A 22,405-nucleotide genomic window follows, 5' to 3' on the forward strand; every position below is an offset into this window, starting at 1 on the left:
TAGCAAATATCCACGTTTTTATGCACTGCGTAGTTGAGTTTCGCAGTGCATCCTGTAGTTAATAGGACCCAACCCCAAATGATGTTAATAGAGTGACAATAATAGCGTGGAGAATAAACAAAGGAGATGAAAGGTGGTGGTGTGTAGGCCAGGACTCCGCACGCGATCCTGTTGGACGAGGTATTGGGGGATCGCTCAGCAGGCAGGTCGCTTACCTACTGGGTTAATTGTTTTCATTGACTCCTTGATCGTCTGACACATCAACAGTCAGTGTCACTGTTCATGGTGTGAGCTCTCCGGCAGGTCTAATGCAAATTAAAAGTGCTTCGCAGCGGATTTAATCGATTTACAATTGAGAGGATATTGAACTGCAAACTTAATTCAAGTTTGACAGTCAAGGCTTCAAGCAGTCTGGTTCAGCCTAAAACGCTGGCCGTGTAAAACGAATTAAGCCAGCGACAGGTCAACTCTGAAACAGATGACTTTCATCTTCCCGGATACGCAACTAACGAAACTTGGTGCAATCCAAGTCAGATACGTAGGAGCTGTGGTGTTGAAATTGAAGTAGCGTTAGTATTAGTCCAAGTTGCCCCTTGTATTTGGAGAGATAACAGCAGGGAGAGAATATATACCTTTAATGTTTATAGAAGGTCTTGTAACTGCGTAATAAACCAATACCCCTCAACAGATCACATTCAGAATCGACCTTCTCCCGCTGCTGAGTGCTTTCACATTTGCTATTACTATTACAATTGTGGCAATACCAGCAAATCCCTAGGCCACTCGGTCCCTCAAACTTGCACCGCAATTTAATACGATTTTGGCTGAGCTAAATGCAATTTTAACTCCATATTTAGACTATCCGTGTCACCTTTCGCCTCCTCGATATTACATATCAATTTGCCTTAAAATATTCCAAATTATCTGAAGATATATCAAATAGATTGTAAAAGTAATTTATTCTTGAGAAAATTCAGGTCCCTTTTAAACCCTATAGATATTGATTCTGAACGTTTGTGTATTGCACTTGATATGAATCACACAGGTCAACATCCAGCATCTGCAGATTTCCTCATGTTTGATGGTTCTTCAAACATAGGTTCCAAAAGAAGCATTCTTTGGTCATCTTTTTACATTCCAATAAACAGGCATTTTTAGAAAGGATAGACCGGAAAAGAACAGTTTCTTTCTTATTTTTATTAGGGCTGCAAATCTACAATATAAAAAAATTAAAAATCATATATCAAACCTACATGATATGTACTACTAATTTTCCATCAAGGATCAACAATGACATACAATTTCATACCTTGGTCACAATAGCATCTTTTCCTGTATAAAATACTTTTTCCTAAATATATTATTCAAATGACAGAGAAATTAATGAAGATCGACATGGAAAGATCTCAAATCTGACAGGCCATTTGACAAAGATATATAGACCTACCAAACAGCGGATGAACTGAATGAGTATTTTGCACCAGTCCTCACTGTGGAAGACACTAGAAGTATTGTGGAACTTCCAGGTGTCAGGGGGCATGAAGTGCGTAAAGCTCCATAACTAGAGAGAAGATTCTTGGGAAAGTGAAAGATCTGAAGGTAGATAAATCACCTGGATTAGACAGTGTACACCCGGAGTTCTGAAAGAGGTGGCTGAAGAGATTGTGGCAGCATTAGCTATGATCTTTCAACAACCACTAGAATCTGGTATGGTTCCAGAAGAGTGCAAAATTGCAAATGTCATTGCACTCTTCAAGAAGGGAGTGAGAAAGAAGAAGCTAAAGGCCAGTTAGTCTGACCTCTGTGTTGGGAAGATGTTGGAGTTGATTATTAAGGATGTGGTCTCAGGGTACTTGGAGGCACATGATAAAATAGGCCATAGACAACATGGCTTCCTCAAGGGATAATCTTGCCTGACAAATCTGTTGGAATTCTCTTGAAGAAGTAACAAACAGGATAGACAAAGGTGATTCAGCTGTGTACTTGGATTTTCAGAAGGCCTTTGACAGGGTGCCACACATGAGGCTGTTTAACAAGCTACTAGTCCATGGTATTAAAGGAAATATTCTAGCCTGGATAAAACAGTGAACACTTGACAGGAGGCAAAAAGTGGGAATAAAGGGAGCTTTTGCTGATTAGCTGCCAGAGACTAGTGATGTTCCACAGGGGTCTGTATTGGGACCGATTCTTTTTATGTTATATGTCAATGATTTAGATAGATAGATAGATAGATAGATACTTTATTCATCCCCATGGGGAAATTCAACTTTTTTTCCAATGTCCCATACACTTGTAGCAAAACTAATTACATACAATACTTAACTCAGTAAAAAATATGATATGCATCTAAATCACTAACTCAAAAAGCATTAATAATAGCTTTTAAAAAGTTCTTAAGTCCTGGCGGTTGAATTGTAAAGCCTAATGGCATTGGGGAGTATTGACCTCTTCATCCTGTCTGAGGAGCATTGCATCGATAGTAACCTGTCGCTGAAACTGCTTCTCTGTCTCTGGATGGTGCTATGTAGAGGATGTTCAGAGTTTTCCATAATTGACCGTAGCCTACTCAGCGCCCTTCGCTCAGCTACCGATGTTAAACTCTCCAGTACTTTGCCCACGACAGAGCCCGCCTTCCTTACCAGCTTATTAAGACGTGAGGCGTTCCTCTTCTTAATGCTTCCTGATGATGGAATTGATGGCTTTGTTGCAAAGTTCGCAGATGATATGCAGATAGTTTTGAGGAAGTAGAGAGGCTACAGAAGGACAGACAGATTATAAGAATGGACAAAGAAATGGCAGATGGAATAAAGTGTCAGGAAGTGTATGGTCATGCACTTTGGTAGAAGGAATGAAAGGGTTGATTATTTTCTAAATGGAGAGAAAATACACAAAAATGAGATGCAAAGGGTCTTGGGAGTCCTTGTGCAGGACTCCCTAAAGGTTAATTTGCAGGTTGGGTCAGTGGTGATGAAGGCAATTGCAATGGTAGCATTCATTTCAAGAGGACTAGAATATAAAAGCAAGGATGTAATGTTGATACGTTTAAAAAGCATTGGTGAGATCTTTCTTGTAGTATTGTGAGCAGGTTTGGGCCCTTTATCTTAGAATGACCGTGCTGAAACTGGAGAGGGTTCAAAGAAGGTTTACAAAATGATTCCAGGATTGAATGGCTTATCATATTAAGCCTGTCTGATGGCTCTGGGCCTGTATTCACGAGAATTCAGGAGTATTATCTCATTGAAACCTATCAAATAGTGAAAGGCCTTGGTGGAGAGGATGTTTCTTATGGTGGGAGAGTCTAAGACAAGAGGATACAACCTCAGTAAAGAGGGACATCCTTTTAGAATGGAGATGAGCTGGACTTTCTTTAGCTAGAGAGTGGTGAATTTGTGGAATTCTTTTCCATAGGCACCTGTAAGGCTACGTCTTTATGTATATTCAAGGCAGAGGTTGATAGATTGTTGGTTGGTCAGGGCATGAAGGGATACAGGGAAAAGGCAGGAGATTAGGGCTGAGAGGAAAATTGGATCAAGGAGATGGTGGTGGACTTTAGGAGATCTAGGCCTCATATGGAGCCAGTGATCATTAATGGAGAATGTGTGGAGCAGGTTAAGACCTACAAGTATCTGGGAGTACAGTTGGATGAGAAGCTAGACTGGACTGCCAACACAGATGCCTTGTGCAGGAAGGCACAGAGTCGACTGTACTTCCTTAGAAGGTTGGCGTCATTCAATGTCTGCAGTGAGATGCTGATGATGTTCTATAGGTCAGTTGTTGAGAGCGCCCTCTTCTTTGTGGTGGCGTGTTGGGGAGGAAGCATTAAGAAGAAGGACGCCTCACGTCTTAATAAGCTGATAAGGAAGGCGGGCTCTGTCGTGGGCAAAGTACTGGAGAGTTTAACATCGGTAGCTGAGCGAAGGGCGCTGAGTAGGCTACGGTCAATTATGGAAAACCCTGAACATCCTCTACATAGCACCATCCAGAGACAGAGAAGCAGTTTCAGCGACAGGTTACTGTCGATGCAATGCTCCTCAGACAGGATGAAGAGGTCAATACTCCCCAATGCCATTAGGCTTTACAATTCAACTGCCAGGACTTAAGAACTTTTTTTTTTTTTTTTTAAAGCTATTATTAATGCTTTTTGAGTTAGTGATTTAGATGCATATCATATTATTACTGAGTTAAGTATTGTATGTAAGGAGTTTTTGCTACAACAAGTGTATGGGACATTGGAAAAAATGTTGAATTTCCCCATGGGGATGAATAAAGTATCTATCTATCTATCTATCATGATGAAATGGCAGACTAGATGGGCCAAATGGCCTAAATTTGCTCCTATATCTTATGGTAAGATGGTGAAATAAAGAAATCAATTACCATGTTGCAGGTTACCAACTGGTTATAAACTAATTGTAGTTTCATATTCACTTTCTGGAGAAATTGGAGTTAATGTGGTGATTGATGTGGTATCAATAAGATTATTTAAAGGGGACTTATTTCTGAAGACACTAATGTTCAGCAACAGAACAGTGTAATTAGTTTGGATACACTAACCCACCGAAAAGATGCTTTTATTAATGAAACATTATAAATCTATCAGGTGTAATTGTATTGAAATGTTTCATGAGTCAGTGTCCAAAATAAAGCAAGTTAACACTCCAGGGTAATAGAGATAAGAACCAGGGCCTGTGGCCCAACTGGTGCATGTCTGCCAAGGTACCCAACAAGCTAGTCCCATTTGGCCGATCCCTGTAAACTTTCCTTATTGATGTACCTTTTATATGTTGTTAATAAGCTTGCCTGAAACACTTCCTTATAGTGACAATCTTCTGGTGTAAAACTTGCCAACCCGGCTGCTATTAATTCTCTCCCCTCTCACCTTAAAGCCATGCCCTCTAGCTCTTGATTCCCCAAACCATGTGCATTGATGCCCCTTATAATTTTAAGCACTGGTGTAAGATCACACCTCCTTCTCTAGTTAAAGAAAATGTGGTTTGCTGCTTTGAATGGACCAACCATTGTTGGGATTTAAATTATAGGTTGATACTGTGGTTTTAGTTATACCCACATTAACAATTATGGTTTTAGCTAAAACAGGCGTGCTGATTAATGGGCTTGGGCAAGTTCCCTCCCCAAGGAAACCTCTGGCCAGTACTCAATAATTCATGTAAATAAACTTACATCTGCAGAGTCTGGTGGCATCATGGGGCTTGCTGGAAAATTTCAAGTGAAGCCGAGATCACATTGAGATCAGTCGTGATCTCATTGGATGACAATACTGACTTTGGGAGCTTTGGCTCCTAATTCAAATTTTGGAGCGAAACTGATAGAAGGATATGAGGACCGGAGAGGATTACGTCTTCATCCCAGGCGTTTGTAGGAGTCTGAAAGTAACTGCTTTAAAGTCGCCCTTGTCATTTGAAACGTTATTTCAATATACAGTATAACTGAGGATTCGTGGCCTGTAGTGTAACAAGCTCGACTCTTCCTCGCCACCAAGAACGCGATTTCGAAAATAGATTCCGTCTGCTTTCTAAACTTGCAATGTATTATGAAGAGAACATTAAATTGAATAAGCATAAATAATTGAGATTCACGTGGTGAACTATTCCCTCCGGTTTGAAATGCTTGCTGCCAACTATTTGCCATTCTGAGAAGTGGCAACATGTAGTTCGCACTTAATTGTTGGCCGTTTCGATTCATGGGCTCATTAATGACAGGTCGGAAGCGCTTTGCGAATTGCCGACAGCGATTCCAACAGAAAACGATACCTGCTTGGTGTGTGAAAATATATATTGCTTTGATTATTTATCATGCCTATTTGCGAAACAGCAAGGATCCTTCAGATGTGACATTTTATTCCCCATTCAAAAAGGCCAGAGAGAAGCGCCGCAGACTTGGTGGAGCCAGCGTTCACGGATTTGCCGGATACTCAAACACATTAATGATTTCCTAAATTAGAGCCAATTGTTCGGCATTGTCTGCCCGTTATCTTTGCTTTGAAGTGTTTTCACACATGGAAATTGCCGCTGGGCAAGACCACATAAATTAAGGTGGCGGCTACGCGACACGTACACGGACTCCAAACTCGCGGCAGAAGGAAGATGGTGAAAGGAAACTTTTCAATTGATTGGCTCGCTCGAAGTAGCCACGAGGTGTATAACGAGAAGACGCCTGGTGAAGGTTCTCCGGGGAGTTGCAAACCATCTGTGCCCCTCACTCAGAATTCTCCCGCAGAAGACTCCACTGTTTCCTGCCTACAAGCACTACCAGGTACCGGTCACTCTACGCTTGAAATGCAAAGACTGTCGCTGCTTGGGATGGGCGATGGTGACCGAGAGCATCCTCTAAGGGAGGGTCTGACTATTAGTAAAACATTGTTAATAACCCACTACGAGTTGCGATTCCGGATTCTGCGCCTAACACTGTAGACCCTCACGGTGCATCTCTGCTTAACCCACAGGTCAGGAGGATTACTGGAGCTCGGAGAGTGATTCCGGCCGTTCGGAGGGCTCGGCTGGGGACGACCGAGGGAGAAGCGTGCGTTGTGATTGTGACGTCCCCCGCCGAGTGCGCACCGCATTCACAGCACAGCAGATCCACAAACTGGAAAAGAAGTTCAAGCGGCAGACGTACCTGGGGGCGTCCGAGAGGAGCAAACTGGCTGCTTTACTACACCTGTCCGAAACCCAGGTGAGTGTGCTCTGCTATGTCTTCCTGGCAACTCTTCTTACCAGACACTCTCGTACATTTTTAATCTATCTGTACACAGTGGGATTGTTTTAAGGTACAAAAATAAAACCGTTGGATGTTGAAATGTGAATTTTAAACAACTTATAAGCACTGAACGGATCAGGAAAAGGGAAACCATGTTGGAATTCCGACTCCATTCGGAACTAGAAATGGGAAATATTTAATTTGGCAGGGAAAGATGGATAGGGAAACCTGAGAAGTATTATGTGGAATTAATTCTGGCTGCGTTTTTTTTAAACTTGCATTTCCTTTCACCCTCCTAGGTGAAGACATGGTTTCAGAACCGTCGAATGAAGCTAAAACGCCAACTGCAGGATCTGTGCTCTGTTTCCTTTGCCACTCCTGCTTTGACCCATTCGGTGCCGATCAGGGAGCCGCTCTTCGGCCCGTGCACTTTCCCCGGGTACTACATGAACGATCACGGCGTTCTCCACGCCACCAGTAGCCCCCATCGCCATCCACGGCCCGTCTACCCGCAGCTGATCCACGGCCACAGTCCGAGTGTGGAGCAGAGCCTCTCGCGGTACCAGCCTTGCGTTTACCCGCTGATATTGAACTCCTCTCCAGCTGGATTACATGTCTATTCCTGAGCGCTGTCACGGCGCAGCAATCCTATACTGGCGGACTTCTTTTCAGAAAGCGAAGGCGTGGCGTACCGTTAGCCAAGTTGGTAAATGTGAGATGACGTGCTGGTTTATTTAAAACTCTATTTAAAAGTTTGTAAATTTTCAGTCTATTTTGATTATAAAACTGACAGTTGGAAACTTCTCGATTCTGTGCTGATTCAGTACACTGTTAGAAGCGTTCACCAGATCATAACCCGGAGTAAGAAACCGCTCCGGAAGCGGCCAAGACACACATGATTCAGTTTCAACGGTAGTGGTGAACTAGTGAAATGATGTAGAGCAAACAATTTTTCAGGGACATCATCCAGGACAACAATGCCTTTGTAAAGAAATATTGTAGACGGAACAGTTCGGAAACATAAAAGGAGCGTTATGGGTATATTTGATTAATAGTCAACCTGGCCTTCAGCAAGACGTTGGTATAGTCCCAAATTAATTGCAAAAACGGTAGTCTAGGGTCTGAAAATTAGTATTATGCAAGGATAGCTGTAATGGTGGCAATCCTACAATCGGAACTGCGAAATGTTATTTATTGAGCTACAGCAATCTCCGATTTTAACTAGATTTGTGGGAGCAATTTGCAATGGCCGATTAACCTATCACCCAGTAGGTCTTTGGACTATGGGAGAAAACCCATGTGGTCATGAGAATGTACAAATTCCTCAGATAGCAGCTGGAACTGAACCTGGGTCACTGGTACTGTTACAAGTGAATCACTACGCTACCACACCATCTGATGACATTTTTGGATGGTGAAGGGGGTTTTCCTTTCAGGTCAGTGGTTAAGAGATGTGGATAACAAGAGTAAAAGGATTACGGGCTAATAGAAATATTTCTCGTTTAAGTGTGAAATGCATTGCCTGTAAAGGAATTGGAGAGATAATGCACTCAATACTGTTTTACATAGTGGAGGAGGCTAATGTAGGTATACAATGTACAGAGGGGAATAGATCTACAATAGAGAGGGGAATATTTTTCTTATGATGGGGGAAGTTTTAAGGTTAAAAGTAAAAGATTCAGAGTGGTTGGGAGTGTGGAAGACACTGCCTGAAAAGACACTCGGGCATTTAAGAAGCATCTAACAAAAGCTTTATTTGCCAAGACAATAGAACACTACAGGCTTAATGTGGGTAAATGGGTATCCTGGGCTGCACGTAGTGTGGACTGAAGAGGCTGATTACAATAGTTACACCATGAAAAGTGAACTACAAGGTCTGAAAGCTGTCTGCTGACATAGATGTGATTGTCCAAGGAGTCCCTGTAGCAGAAATTGACTGTTTAATACAGCATTGCAGTAAAGCTGCATTCCGTGAGAATGTTCTTTTGCCTATCCAAAACTTTTGTGGAAAAGGCCAAGGAATTACATGAATAGCAGGACATTCCATGACTGAATTCTGCAACTATATGAGTTTTAAATTTGTGCCATAAAAGTGGCTGAATGTGGGCAGTGGGAAATTGACTGAAGGGTTTCTTGGCCAGAATACTATGTAGAATTCTAAAATATAAACTGCCCAGTAAAATGTGCTTACTGAATTATTAACTAAGAATCCCTGGTACATTCATTGACAGGTTGAAGAATTGTAGCTTCCAAACATGGTAAAGTAGTGATCCAATCTGCACAGCACTAATTACTCGATTCTGGCCCTTGCTTGTCAAATGCTTCAGATATAATTGCAGTGCCAAATGAATTACAGTCACAGTGACTAGACTGGCGCCAGCTTCTTGCATATTGACAAAAGCGTCATCCAAGCTTCACAAATCTTTGCATTCTCTCAAGCTCAAAGGCAGAGAATAAAAGAATGCCTATATTTCCATAAAGCTCAAATGGGGGAACTATAGAACATTAATGAAGGCCCTGTACACTCTGCATCTCGTACCTACAGTGCCTACCCTACCGTGTTTTCATATGCTCTGCTGATTGTCTTGATTGTCACTCTCAGTCACCTCAGCTATTCCTGGATCTAGTGTCATATCTCAGATACTCCTGAACCTAGTGTCACTTCATGTACATACAATAGTGTGATGTCACTATTCTTTGTCATCAATATATCCGAGGATTTTTCCTTGGGCAAGTGTCATTAAAAAAAGGCATAATGTACTTTCTTTGAAGCTTGTGTAGATTAGAAATTTTACCAAAAAAATTTGACAAATTTCTATCAATGTGCAGTGGATAGTATCCAAACCGATTGCATCATAGCCTGGTATGGAAACACTAATACCCAGGAATGGAAAGTGGTTAATCACAGGCTAAGCCCTCTTCACTATTGAGTACATTTACATGGAACACTGCCACAAGAAAGTAACACACAGTATCAAAGACCCTTTTCATCCAGCCCATGCCCTCTTCTTGGTACTATCACCAGGTAGGATGTAGAGAAGCCTTCGGCCCCACACCACCAGGTTCAGGAACAGTTATTATGCTACAAGTATCACCCTCCTGAACCAGAGTGGATAACTTCTTTCACCACAACTTTGACTTACCGGTACTCACTTTCAAAGACTTCTTACAACTTATGTTCTCAGTATTATTTTTATATGCTGTTCATCTTATTTTTTGCACATTAGTGTTCATTAGTCTTTATTCATCAATATTTTTCATAATCTTTTTTCTTGTAAATGCTTGTAAGGAAATGAATTTCAAGATAATATAATGCTAACATAAATGTACTTATATACAAAAAAAACTTAACTATCTTTAAACATAGGTGCACAGTGAATTTTTGACATTCATAGATCATAGTCAACCCAGGATCAGAGACCCACAGAGTCTGAGAACAGCACAGGCTCAGTCTGTTATTTTGAGTGTGATTGGCAATCAGAATAAAAGGGTGTTTCTTCTGATTACTACAATTCATAAGACAAAGTGAAGTTAAAATCTTTAATTAGAGCAGTTATTTTTTGAAATGGAATAAAATCCCTAGGGTGATTAATATTGTGATTTACATTCTTTGATGAAAAATGGCAGAAAATAGTAGCTTAGTTAAAAGATGAGCCTCTTCTACTTGGATTACATTTTAAATTATGGGACATATTTATATTGAAAAGCTGGCTGCATGTGAGAATTCGCAAATGCCCTGGATGACTCTCTACTCAGCCGAAGGACAAGCGGACAGGGAGGGAATGGGTGATCATCAGATAGAGAAAGGGAGACAGGGAAACCTCAGGGTGCTACTCATCCCGAATCTTTTTTTCTGCAAGGGGGCGGGTTGTATAATGAAAGCCAAAGCATAGGATATGTCATTATGTGTGATTCTACCTGTCCCATTGCAGGAAGGATGTAGCAGCTTTGGAAAAGGTAAAGCATAGGTTTACCTGGAAGCTGCCTTGATTAGACAATATGGTGTGTCAGTCCAATCACAAACAAGAGAAAATCTGCAAATGCTGGAAATCCAAGCAACACCCACACCATGTTGGAGGAACTCAGCAGGTCAGGCAGCATCAATGGAAAAGATTACAGCCAATGTTTCAGGCTGAAACCCTTCATCGGGACTAGAGAAAAAAAGGTGAGTCAGAGTAGGAAGGGGAGGATGAAATTCAAGGTGATAGGTGAAACCAGGAGTAGGGGAAGGATGAAGTAAAGAGCTGGGAACTTGATTGGTGAAAGAGTTACTGGGCTAGAGAAGGGGGAATCTGATAGGAGGACAAAAGGACTTGGAAGAATGAAAAGGGGGAAGGATGGGCAGGTAAGGAGATAAGGTGAGAGAGAGAAAAGGGAACAGGGAATGGTGAAGGGGGGCATTACTGGAAGTTCCTTCATGCCATCAGATTGGAGGCTAACTAGCCGGAACTTAAGGTGTTTCTCCTCCAAATTGAGAGTTCCCTCATTGCAGCAGTAGAGGAGGCCATGGACTAACATGTCAGCATAGTAATGGGAAGTGGAATTAAAATGACCAATTAAACCACCAACCTTTGGACAGTGGGAGGAAACTGGAGCACCCGGAGGAAATCCACGTAGTCACGGGGAGAACGCACAAACTCCTTACAGGCAGCGACGGAAAAGAACCTGGGTCACTGGTATCGTAAAGCGGTGTGCAAACCACTACACTACCATGCTGCCCCTCAGCAAATTTCAAAGGAAGTTGCTGAACCAACGATGTTCAAAAATTGCATTTGAACGCTCTGAATGCCTGTCTTTTCAGGAATTTTAATATCTCATGTGGTTGGGGCATAATTAAAAAGTGCCATTTTCAGCATCACCATTAAATACTTACAGCTTGAATTCAAAGGCTCTTGTATCATCAAGCATAACACCAGATCCCTGTAACTTGGTGTTCAAGTCATCTAAATGTGAAGGGAAATCTGCAAAAGATGTCAATCTGCAAATCCACATAATGTAACTGAGCTTGACAAAACCATTTTTCACTTGTCAAAACAGATGAATTGCATCAAAACACTGTCTTGTTTAAAGACAGGCTCCTATGAAGCCAATGAATACAGTACTGATGTATGTAAGTAGTCTTGTATACACTGAATTCACCTTAGTAAATTCTGAAATTGGCTTTTTTTTCAAAACACGTCCACAAAATAAAATTAATTGCCTTGGTTACAACTTTCATCACGCCAAGTTCCTTAAGGCTAGCTTTTGCGCACACTGTCCACATCACACGCAGCCTCTCATGGTCCCAGAACACACTCTACACAGTCAAGAAAACTCACCAATACTCTACTAACCAAGCTTCCTGACAAGCTGCCCCTCTGCTTGGCATGGAAACTCCACCGTCGTAGACCAGCACACTTTACAATGGGTAGTCAAAACTGCCCAATGCACGAGCCCACAATCAAAAAGACATAAATACAGCAAGGTGCTGGAAAAGGGGTAGTAGCATCATGAAGGATACGACCACCCTGCTCATGCCCCACTTTTCTCAGGGAAGAGGCTATGTAGAACCCACAATAGGACTACCAGACTCAAAAACAGTTACTTGCCCCAAGCAGTAAGGCTGATCAACACCTCCATTCACTAACTCCACCAGTACTCATATTTTTTTCCTGTTAGGCACCTTATGTACAACCTAGTGTCACTTTATGGTCATACAATCAATGTATATAAGCTATCTTATATATTTATTGCATTTAAAAATTATTATTGCTGTTTATTTGTGTTTTTTGTGCTGCATTGAATCCAGAGTAGCAATTAACCAATTTTTACCAATCAAGCTGGATGCCCCATAGTTGTCACAGAAACTATTTTTGAAACTAATTTGTCGACCAGACCATTCTTTTACTGGTGCCTTACGTACATTTACACTCATTGGGCATTTTATTATGTGATTCCTGTACCTAATAAAGTAGCCATCCACTTCCAAGTTTGATGTGTTATGCATTCGAAGATGTTCTTCTGCACACCACTGTTGTAATATATGATTATTTGAATTATTGTCAGCTTGAACCAATCTGACCATTCTTCTCTGATCTTTCTCATTAACACGGTATTTTTACACTCAGAACTGTGGCTCACTGGATGATTATTGTTTTTATGCACCATTCTGTGTAAGTTCTCGAGACTGTTATGTGTGAAAATCCCAGGAGATCAGCAGTTTCTGAGATAATCAAACCACCCCATCTGGCACCAACAATCATTCCATGGTCAGCCAATTGGATCACAATTCTTCCCCGTTCTAATGCTTGGTCTGAACAAGTGAGCCTCTTGACCATGTCTGCATGCTTTTATGCACTGAGTTGTTGCCACATGATTGGCATTAATGTGCAGATGTACCTAATAAAGTGGCTAATGAGTGTATTTCAACTCCGGTGTTTGGTATCTCATCAAAATCGAACAATAATGATTAGTCCAGCCTATGGTGTAACATCAAAGTTTTCATCAAGCAAATGGAAATAAATTTAAATGAACTAATACCTTTTGTTATTTGTTCTATGTTTGATCCCATCATTAATATTCTACGTTTTCACACTATATGTTAATGATCTGGATGACAGAATTGATGGCTTTGTGGCTAAGTCTGTGGATGATATGTAGATAGGTAAAAGGGCAGGTGGTGTTGAGGAAGCAGTTAGTCTGCAGAAGGATTTGGACAGATTAAGAGAATGGGCAAAGAAGTGGCAGGTGGAATACAGTGGACAGAAGTGTACGGTCATGCACTTTGATAGAAGGAATAAAAATACAGTCTATTTTCTAAATGGGGAGTGAATTCAAAAATCAGAGGTGCAAAGTGACTTGGGAGTCCTTATGTAGGATTCCCTAAAAGTTAACTTGCAGGCTGAGTCAATGGTAAGGAAGGCAAATGCAATGTTAGTATTATTATTATTTTCTTTCTCGATGGGCTGCAATCAGCGTGAGAGGTTGTTCATTGGTTATGCAGCCGGAGGTTTGAGAAGAGCTCGGTTGCTTTTCAACTCTTTTTTGGCAGGCTGCAATCAGAACAAGCAGTCATTTGCTGCTGACAGCGCAAGGTTCGAAAAGAGCTCAGTTGCTTCTCGGCTGTCTTTCGGTCAGTGCAAGACATCGTTCGTGAGTGACACAGTGCAAGGTTTAAAAAGGGCTCAGGTGCTTCTCGGTTCTTCCTCAGCACGCTGCAATCAATAAAAAGGAGGCATATGCTGAGCTGCTGCTGTTGGAGGGGGCAATGTCAGACTGATCTGGCTTTGGCTCAACAGGCTTGAGCAAACACAGACAGAGGCTCTAAGTAAGTTTCTAATAAGATTTTATGTGTGTTAGCACATAGAAAGTACACTGAGAATGGGTTCGGCAGTAGTGGTGTGCTTGTTGTGTGAGATGTGGGAACTCTGGGAGACCTCCAGTCTCATTGAAAACAACATTTGTACAAAGTGCATCGAGCTGCAGCTCCTTAGAGCCCATGTTAAAGAATTGGAGCTGTAGCTTGATGACTTGCGGCTCAGATAGGAAAATGAGGAGGTGATGGATTGGAGTTACAGTGAGGTAGTCACCCTGAATTGCAGGAGGCAGGTACCTGGGTGGCTGTCAGGAGAGGGAAGAGGAATAGGCAGCCAGTGCAGCGTATCTCTGTGGTCATTCACCTCAGTAATAAGTATACTGTACCGCTTTGGATACTGTTGAAGCAGGCAACCTACCGGGGCTAGAGAGACCAGGTCTCTTCCTCTGATTCGGGCTCTGTGGCTCAGAAGGAAAGTTGGGGGGGGGGGGGGGGGGAGAGAAGAAGAGGGCAGTAGTGAGAGGGGATTCCATAATCAGAGAAGCAGAAAGCAAAGTCTGTGGACGTGAAAGAGACACCCTGAATGGTACGTTGCCTCCCAGGTGCAAGAGTCGGGGACGTCTCAGATCGGGTCCACAACATCCTAAAGGGGAAGTGTGAACCGTCGGAAGTTGTGATATATATTGGTACCCACAACATAGGTAGGATAAGGGAGAATATGGGGAGTTAGACAGAAATTTGCAAAGCAGCATGTCCAGGGTAGTAACCTCTGGATTGCTGCCTGTGCTACATGCCAGTGAGGGTTAGAATAAGATGACCTGGTTAATGAATGCATGGCTGAAGAATTGGTGCAGGGGTAGGGTTTAATTTTTCTGGATTATTGGGATCTCTTCTGGGGAAGGCATGGCCTGTAAAAAAAAGTATGTTACACCTGCACTTGAGGGGGACTATTATCCTTTTGGGCATGTTTGCTGGAGCTGTTGAGGAGGGATTAAACTAATTTGGCAGGGGAACCTGAGTGATAGGGTTGAGGATGGGGCAGTAGGTATTCAACTGGCAGCAGTATTTAGTGAGACTGTGAGGAAGGACAGGCAGATGATAGGGCAAAATTGCCGTCAGTGGGATGAGATGCAGTGCAACAGGAGGGCAAAATCAAAAACGGATGAATACTGGACTGAAAGTTTTATATTTGAATGCACACAACATACGGAATAAGGTAGATGATCTTGCAGAGCGTTAGAGATTGGCAGGTATGATGTTGTGGCATCTCTCAGTCGTGGCTGAAGGAAGATCATAGTTTGGAGCTTAACATCCAAAGATACACATTGAATCTTAAGGATTGGGATGTAGGCAGAGGAGGTGGGGTGACTGTTGGTAAAAAATAAAGTCAAATGCTTTGAAAGAGGTGACACCGGATCGGAAGATGTAGCATCCTTGTGTGCAGAGTTAAGAAACTGCAAGATCCTGATGGGTGTTATATACAGGCTTCCGAACAGTAGCAAGGATGTGGGCTACAACTTACAATGAGAAATAGAAAAGGCTTGTAAAAAGGGCAATGTTGTGACGATCATGAGAGATCACAATATGTGGGAGGATTGGGAAAACCAAAAGGGAATTTGTAGAATGCCTATGAGATTTTTTTCTAAAGTAGCTTGTGGCTGTGTCCACTAGGGAATCAGCTATTCTGGATTTGGTGTTATATAATGAACCAGATTTGCTTAGAGAGTGTAGGATAAAGGAACCCTTAGGAGACAGTGATCATAATATCATAGTATTCACCTTGCAGCTTGGGAAGAAGCTAAAATCAGATGTATCAGTATTCCAGTGGAGAAAAGGGAATTACAGAGACATGAGAGAGGAGCTGGCCAAAATTGAATGGAGTAGCAATGACTGGTGTTTCTGGGGGCAATCCAGAAGGTGCATGAAAGATACATCCCAAAGAGGAAGAAGTATTCTAATGGGAGGATGAGGCAACCATAGCGGACAAGGGAAGTCAAAGACAGCACAAAAGCTAAAAAGAAGGATGAGGATCAGAGTACTTGGAGGCACAGGATAAAATTGGCCAATATTAGCATGATTTTCTGAAGGGGAAATTCTGATGATAAATATCACTGAAACCTATTGAATATTGAAAGGCCTAGACAGAGTGGATGTAGAGAGAATGTTTCCTACAGTGCGGAGTGTAGGACCAGTGGGCACAGCCTTGGAATAGAGGAATTCATTGCCACAGATGGCTTTGGAAGCCAAGTGAGTGGGTGTATCTAAAAGAGAGGTTGAGAGGTTATTAATTAGTAAGGCTGTCACAGGTTATGGGGAGAAGGCAGTAGAATGGGTTGAGAGGGTTACTAAATCAGCTATGATGGAATGGTGGAGCAGATTTGATGGGCCGAATGGCTGAATCCTGCTCCAATGTCTTATTTTTTTTATATGTTTAATTTAATAAAGCTACCCCTTACTGCCATCCTACCTTTCTCTCCCTGCTCTGTAAACAGGTTGCTGAAATTGGCTAGCAACAACACACACAAAATGCTGGTGGAACACAGCAGGCTAGGCAGCATCTATAAGGAGAAGCACTGTCGACGTTCCGGACCCGAGACCCTTCATCAGGACTAACCGAAAGGAAAGATAGTAAGAGATTTGAAAGTAGTGGGGGGGAGGGGGAAATGCGAAATGATAGGAGAAGACCGGAGGGGGTGGGATGAAGCTAAGAGCCGGAAAGGTGATTGGCGAACGTGATACCGAGCTGGAGAAGGGAAAGGATCATGGGATGGGAGGCCTCGGGAGAAAGAAAGGGGGAGGGGGAGCACCAGAGGGAGATGGAGAACAGGCAAACAACTAAATATGTCAGGGATGGGGTAAGAAGGGGAGGAGGGGCATTAACGGAAGTTAGAGAAGTCAATGTTCATGCCATCAGGTTGGAGGCTACCCAATCGGTATATAAGGTGGTGTTCCTCCAACCTGAGTTTGGATTCATTTTGACAGTAGAGGCCATGGATAGACATATCAGAATGGGAATGGGACGTGGAATTAAAATGTGTGGCCACTGGGAGATCCTGCTTTTTCTGGCGGACCAGCGTAAGTGTTCAGCGAAACGGTCTCCCAGTCTGCGTCGGGTCTCGCCAATATATAAAAGGCCACACCGGGAGCACCGGACGCAGTATACCACACCAGCCGACTCACAGGTGAAGTGTCGCCTCACCTGGAAGGACTGTCTGGGGCCCTGAATGGTGGTGAGGGAGGACGTGTAAGAGCAGGTGTAGCACTTGTTCCGTTTACAAGGATAAGTACCAGGAGGGAGATCGGTGGGAAGGGATGGGGGGGACGAGTGGACAAGGGAGTCGCGTAGGGAGCGATCCCTGCGAAAAGCAGAAAGGGGGGGGGGGAGGGAAAAATGTGCTTGGTAGTGGGATCCCGTTGGAGGTGGCGGAAGTTACGGAGAATTATATGTTGGACCTGGAGGCTGGTGGGGTGGTAGGTGAGGACAAGGGGAACCCTATCCCGAGTGGGGTGGCGGGTGGATGGGGTGAGGGCAGATGTGCGGGAAATGGGAGAGATGCGTTTGAGAGCAGAGTTGATGGTGGACGAAGGGAAGCCCCTTTGTTTAAAAAAGGAAGACATCTCCTTCGTCCTGGAAAGAAAAGCCTCGTCCTGAGAGCAGATGCGGCGGAGACGGAGGAATTGTGAGAAGGGGATAGCCTTTTTGCAAGAGACAGGGTGGGAAGAGGAATAGTCCAGCTAGCTGTGAGAGTCAAAGTTGGCTGCCGTTTCGAAGGTGACGATGCGGAGGTCTTAACACGTTTACAGCTCGCTACAGGAGCACGGCGCCGCAAGTCTTGCAATCACTGTTACCGCTGCAAGCACATTATCGGCACTGCTGTAATGCAGGATGTTAATCTACTTCAGCACCACTAATTCCAAAAAAGTGCATTTACATCTCTGAAATTCAGGACAAAAAAAAACCCCTGAAAATAATCGGCGCTTTGCCAATTGAAGCTGAACAAGCACTTGCAAAGATTTAGATGAAATAAAATAAGACTGATAGAAATAAATTAAAATAACGGCTAATCTCTTTATAACTCTCAGTAATATGAATACACTTTTTAAAAATTCTGAAGAACATATCAAATCACTCCACAAGAAACCAGCCTTCCTTCTGAATTTCAGCGTGGGCAACGGTCCCGAAATTGGGAACGCAGCGTTACAATGTTCCAAATCAGGACATTCAACGTAAACTCTCGACCAGTTCTGAAGTGCCTTGCGTTTTATAGATCTCACTGTCTCCAAGACACCAGCGTTGATTGCCGTGCACTAATCTACCGCCAGTCTGTACAGTCGACTAATATCTAGCAAAAGTTACAAATTGGGAGTTTGAGCCTTTGAAGACGACACCATTGTATTGACTAATGTTATGTAAAGCGTTTTCGTAAACAGGGCATGACTCACAGATCTAACAGCCAGTTCTGTCAGCTGTTAACTGCCTTTGAAGAAGTCTCCAGGAACACCGCTGGAGTCTGCGAGCCTGTCAGAAACCAGCAGAGAGAAAAACATAATCATTGCGAGTAGGTGTGAAACTTCGGGGGACAGTAATTGAAGCAACAGGAATTAGATGCAATCGTCAATGGACAGCTCCTCCTGTTGTGTATGTTTGGTTGGAACAGCTATGCCTAAAGTGATTTAAGATCCCTATAATTGGATTTATGTAAACTGAAAAAATACGATTATGAACCTGTTGACAAATGGTAGCAATTAATTCTCTTTTCAAAAATATATTTTACTTGCAAAATATGCATTCAAATGTCACCTCAGGCGATATCACATTTGCTTAAATATTACATCAGCAGGGTATCTATTTTCTTATGTTTTTTTTTGCAACATAGAATGAAGCCATTCGGAGAATCTGTTCTATATTGGTTCTCCGAGCAATCCCATTAATCCCATACTCCCATTTATTTTCCTGTAGCCTCTTCCATTCCATATGCCCATGGATACTCTTACCCATGGATACAAAATGCTGGAGGAACTCAGCAAGTCAGTCAGCATCTTTGGAGGGAAATGAACAGTTGTTTTGGACTGAACCCGTTTGTCAGGACAGGAACGGAAGGGGGTAGGAATAAAAATAAGGGGGTAGGAATTAGAATAAAAGGGTAGGAAGGGGCAGAACACAATATGGTAGATTATAGTTGAGTGGGGAGGTAGGTGGTAACATCAAAGGCACAAAGCATCAGATACAAAACATACATAACAAAAACAAATTACACACAGGTTTTATAAGAAAGAACATAATTAGAACAAAAAAAAGCCAATTGTGAAAAAGGCATAATAGTATTGCTGTACTGAGGTAGTGGTTAGAGTAGTGAGGACACTGCTGGAAAACTAAGCACCATTACCTACAAAAAGGATATGGAAGCACTTAGGGGCAGTCCAAAGGAGATGCTTGGATGAAAGGGTCATCCTACTGAGGGAAGCTAGATAATTAGGGTCTTCATCTTTTGGAGTTCAGAAGAATGAAGGATGACCTTGTATAAGATACTAAGGGTCTTGATGGGGTAGATATTAGGATACTGTCTGCGCCAAGCATGGTGCCAAGCTAAAGAATCCATTTGCCTGCTCCTGGTTTGCAGCTCTCAATTCCCTTGCTATTTATGTGTCTGGTAAAATGCCTCTTAAATATTACTAACATTTCTACTTCTACCACCTGCTTTGACAGCATATTATAGGTATCTCCTTCTCTGTGTAAAATAAAATTGCTTCACAAATCTCCTTTGAAATTTTCTCCTCTCATCTCAGACTTACGCTCTTCAATATTTGACCTTTCCACCCTGAGAAAAACTCTATCTACCCTTTCTATGCCTCTCATATTTTTGCAATATTTACTTTTCTCAGACTCTGATGCTCTAGAGAAAATAATCTAATCTCTTTTTAGAAACCTGACACACCCTAATCCAGGCCAAGTCCTGGTGAGACTCTTCTGCATCCTCTATAAAGCCTTCCGATATTTATTGAATTGCACACAGCTCCTTAGAAGGGGCCTAAACAAAAGTTTTATATAGCCACAGCATGCCTTCCCAACTTTGTTACTCAATGCTCCAATCAGTGAAGGCATGCTTGCCATATGCTTTCTTTACTATATGATCTATTTGTGTTACAACTTTTAGGAAACTATGGACTTGCACATGAATCTCTCTCTACTCATCATTGTTCCTCACGGTTGCTATTTACTGCATACTTCCCTCTTGCATTTGACTTCCCAAAATATGTCAGTTCATATCTTGGGGATTAAGTTCTATTCACCATTTCTCTGGCCAAATTTCCAACTCTATGTCTAACTGTATTCTTGTTCACAGATCTCCAATCAGATAAACACTCGTCCACCACTACCCTCTGTCTTCTATGACCAAGCCAAATTTGTAACCATCTTACCAACTCAATGTGGATCCCATGTGACTTAATCTTCTGTTCCAGGACACCCTTAGGGACCTTGTCAAATACTACAGTCCAAGTAGACAACATTGCATGTACTCAAAATGTTGAGATGTTTCACTACTAGGAGAGTCAGGAACAAGGGGAAATCATTCCAAAATTAGGAACCAGTCATTTAAAACTGAGGTGCATAGATGTTCACTTTCCTAGAGGGTATTATCTGTCCCTGAGCATATGAAGTCCAAATTATTAGGTACCTTTAATATGATGAGAAATAAATGTTAGAAAGATTGAGGAACTGAGAAACTTGTGTAGACAAATTGAGATCAGACATAAACATATTAACTGGCCAGCTGGCAAAAGCGATCTGCTGGCATATACCTGTTCCTATTTTCTTGTGTACCTGTGTTTCCCTTCTCCAATGAGTCTCTGCACAGGCTGCACCGAGCTTTCCTGTGCTCTCCTGGATGTACCTGGATCTTGAAAGTTTTCATTTTGCAACAGTAGACTGTGGACAGCGTTTTGTGTTGAAAGACAAATTTCAGACAGACTCAAAACTGATCTTTCAGCAACAGTTAGCACTTGTCTCAGCACGAGTTCCTGAGAGTAGCCTGCAGAACATAGAGAGCTGTGCAATGTAACCTCAGTAAAATCATTACATCTCTTTCCAGATCTTATTGGCGAATGCACATTCCAGAAGGAGATAATGATCTTAATTTTACTAAAGCCACTTTGGAGGTGGTGTGCAGTGATGCAAATACTTTAGCTGTACATGTAGGACCTGACAGCAAGGGTCATTCTCACCAGCCATGCAAGATCACTGTGCTTGTTTTAAAGTTCAGGTGATGAAATATTCTGTTCAATAACTCTGATGGTCTGAATCAGTCATGAGCAGAGTACCGCATGTTCTCTGTATTTTATATATAGTTGTTCCTCTCTGCGCGTTGTGGCACATTGGGTGGCAATCTTGCTGTTTCTTTAGCATTCGTCTGTTTTTTACAAGGCCGAGTTGCTAGCTTGATGCTCAGCCCAGCTCAGATAGAAAGCATGCCAGGAGCCGGCTGAATTTAAACCGGGACTATAGGTATTTGCCTTGAAGTCTGGTGCAGATACCACTACACTGGCATAAACATTGTTTTTATTTGCACAGTTTGTCTTCTTTTGCACATTGGTTTATTTATGCTTGTTTTTTTTTCAAAAATTCTTTTATACTTTATTTTTATGTCAATTCCTACAAGAAAACGAATCGCAACATAGTATGCTGTGACATATACGGTGTTATGTACTTTGACATTAAGTTTACTTCCACTTGCGTGGGGAGCCCTTGAAGATCCATTCTCACCTTTTCCCCCAGCCTATGAGGACATTCCAGGCAGACAATGTCTGATCAACTGTGATCAGAAGAGTTCTTCCATACAAATGTTTCCATGAATGACATTTGGTATGACATGATCCAACTGAATGGAAAGTTCCACGGCAGTGGAACATTCCTACATAGCACTGGGGACAGAGAGAACCACACCAAAGGGACCTTGATGTTTGCATACCCAGGATCTATGCACACCATGAGTCAACCACTCACATAGCTATTAGTATGAGAGTCATCCCATCACCATCACACCCCAATGTCCTTGAAGATTTTTACTTCACATTTCTGCAGACAAAATTCTCTCCTGTATTCTAGATGAAATGGAAAATGGCTCAGGTGACTGCAACAGCTTGACGGTGAATGGTGGACCACATCTGCTCCATCAGCTGGACAGAATAAATGCAGAATGATGACAAGAAGGGCCATAGAGGTCAGGTTTATCCAGTGGTTTTGCTCCTGAGCATGGTTTACTTACCACATACAAATTCCCCATTACTCTTAATCGAACAAAACATCAACACCACAGTTTCTTTTACTCAAGATTAAACATACCAAGAAGAAAAAATAGTATCATCGCACTGAAGCAAAGGCAACTTTTCAGCACT

The 22,405-nt window shown here is 42.3% G+C and overlaps 1 protein-coding gene across 2 annotated transcripts in view; it reads left to right on the forward strand.

Annotated features, from left to right (window-relative positions):
- Nucleotides 1-6,104: 6,104 nt before the first annotated feature.
- LOC140715393 (homeobox protein vent1-like) overlaps nt 6,105-22,405 on the forward strand; it is a 42,862-nt gene continuing 26,561 nt past the window's right edge. Inside the window, exons 1-3 of one of the 2 annotated variants that reach the window (XR_012096116.1) lie at nt 6,105-6,273; nt 6,464-6,693; nt 7,017-7,429. Coding sequence is in view for 1 of the 2 variants with exons in the window: in XM_073027518.1 (XP_072883619.1) it covers nt 6,105-6,273; nt 6,464-6,693; nt 7,017-7,343 (726 nt within the window). In the remaining variant the exon portion in view is untranslated. Of the gene's footprint in view, nt 6,274-6,463; nt 6,694-7,016; nt 7,492-22,405 lie in introns of those variants that run through there. The other variant, XM_073027518.1, reaches the window with a different exon arrangement.

This window comes from Hemitrygon akajei, chromosome 23 (genome assembly GCF_048418815.1).
Source record: "Hemitrygon akajei chromosome 23, sHemAka1.3, whole genome shotgun sequence".
Lineage (NCBI taxonomy): Eukaryota > Metazoa > Chordata > Chondrichthyes > Myliobatiformes > Dasyatidae > Hemitrygon > Hemitrygon akajei.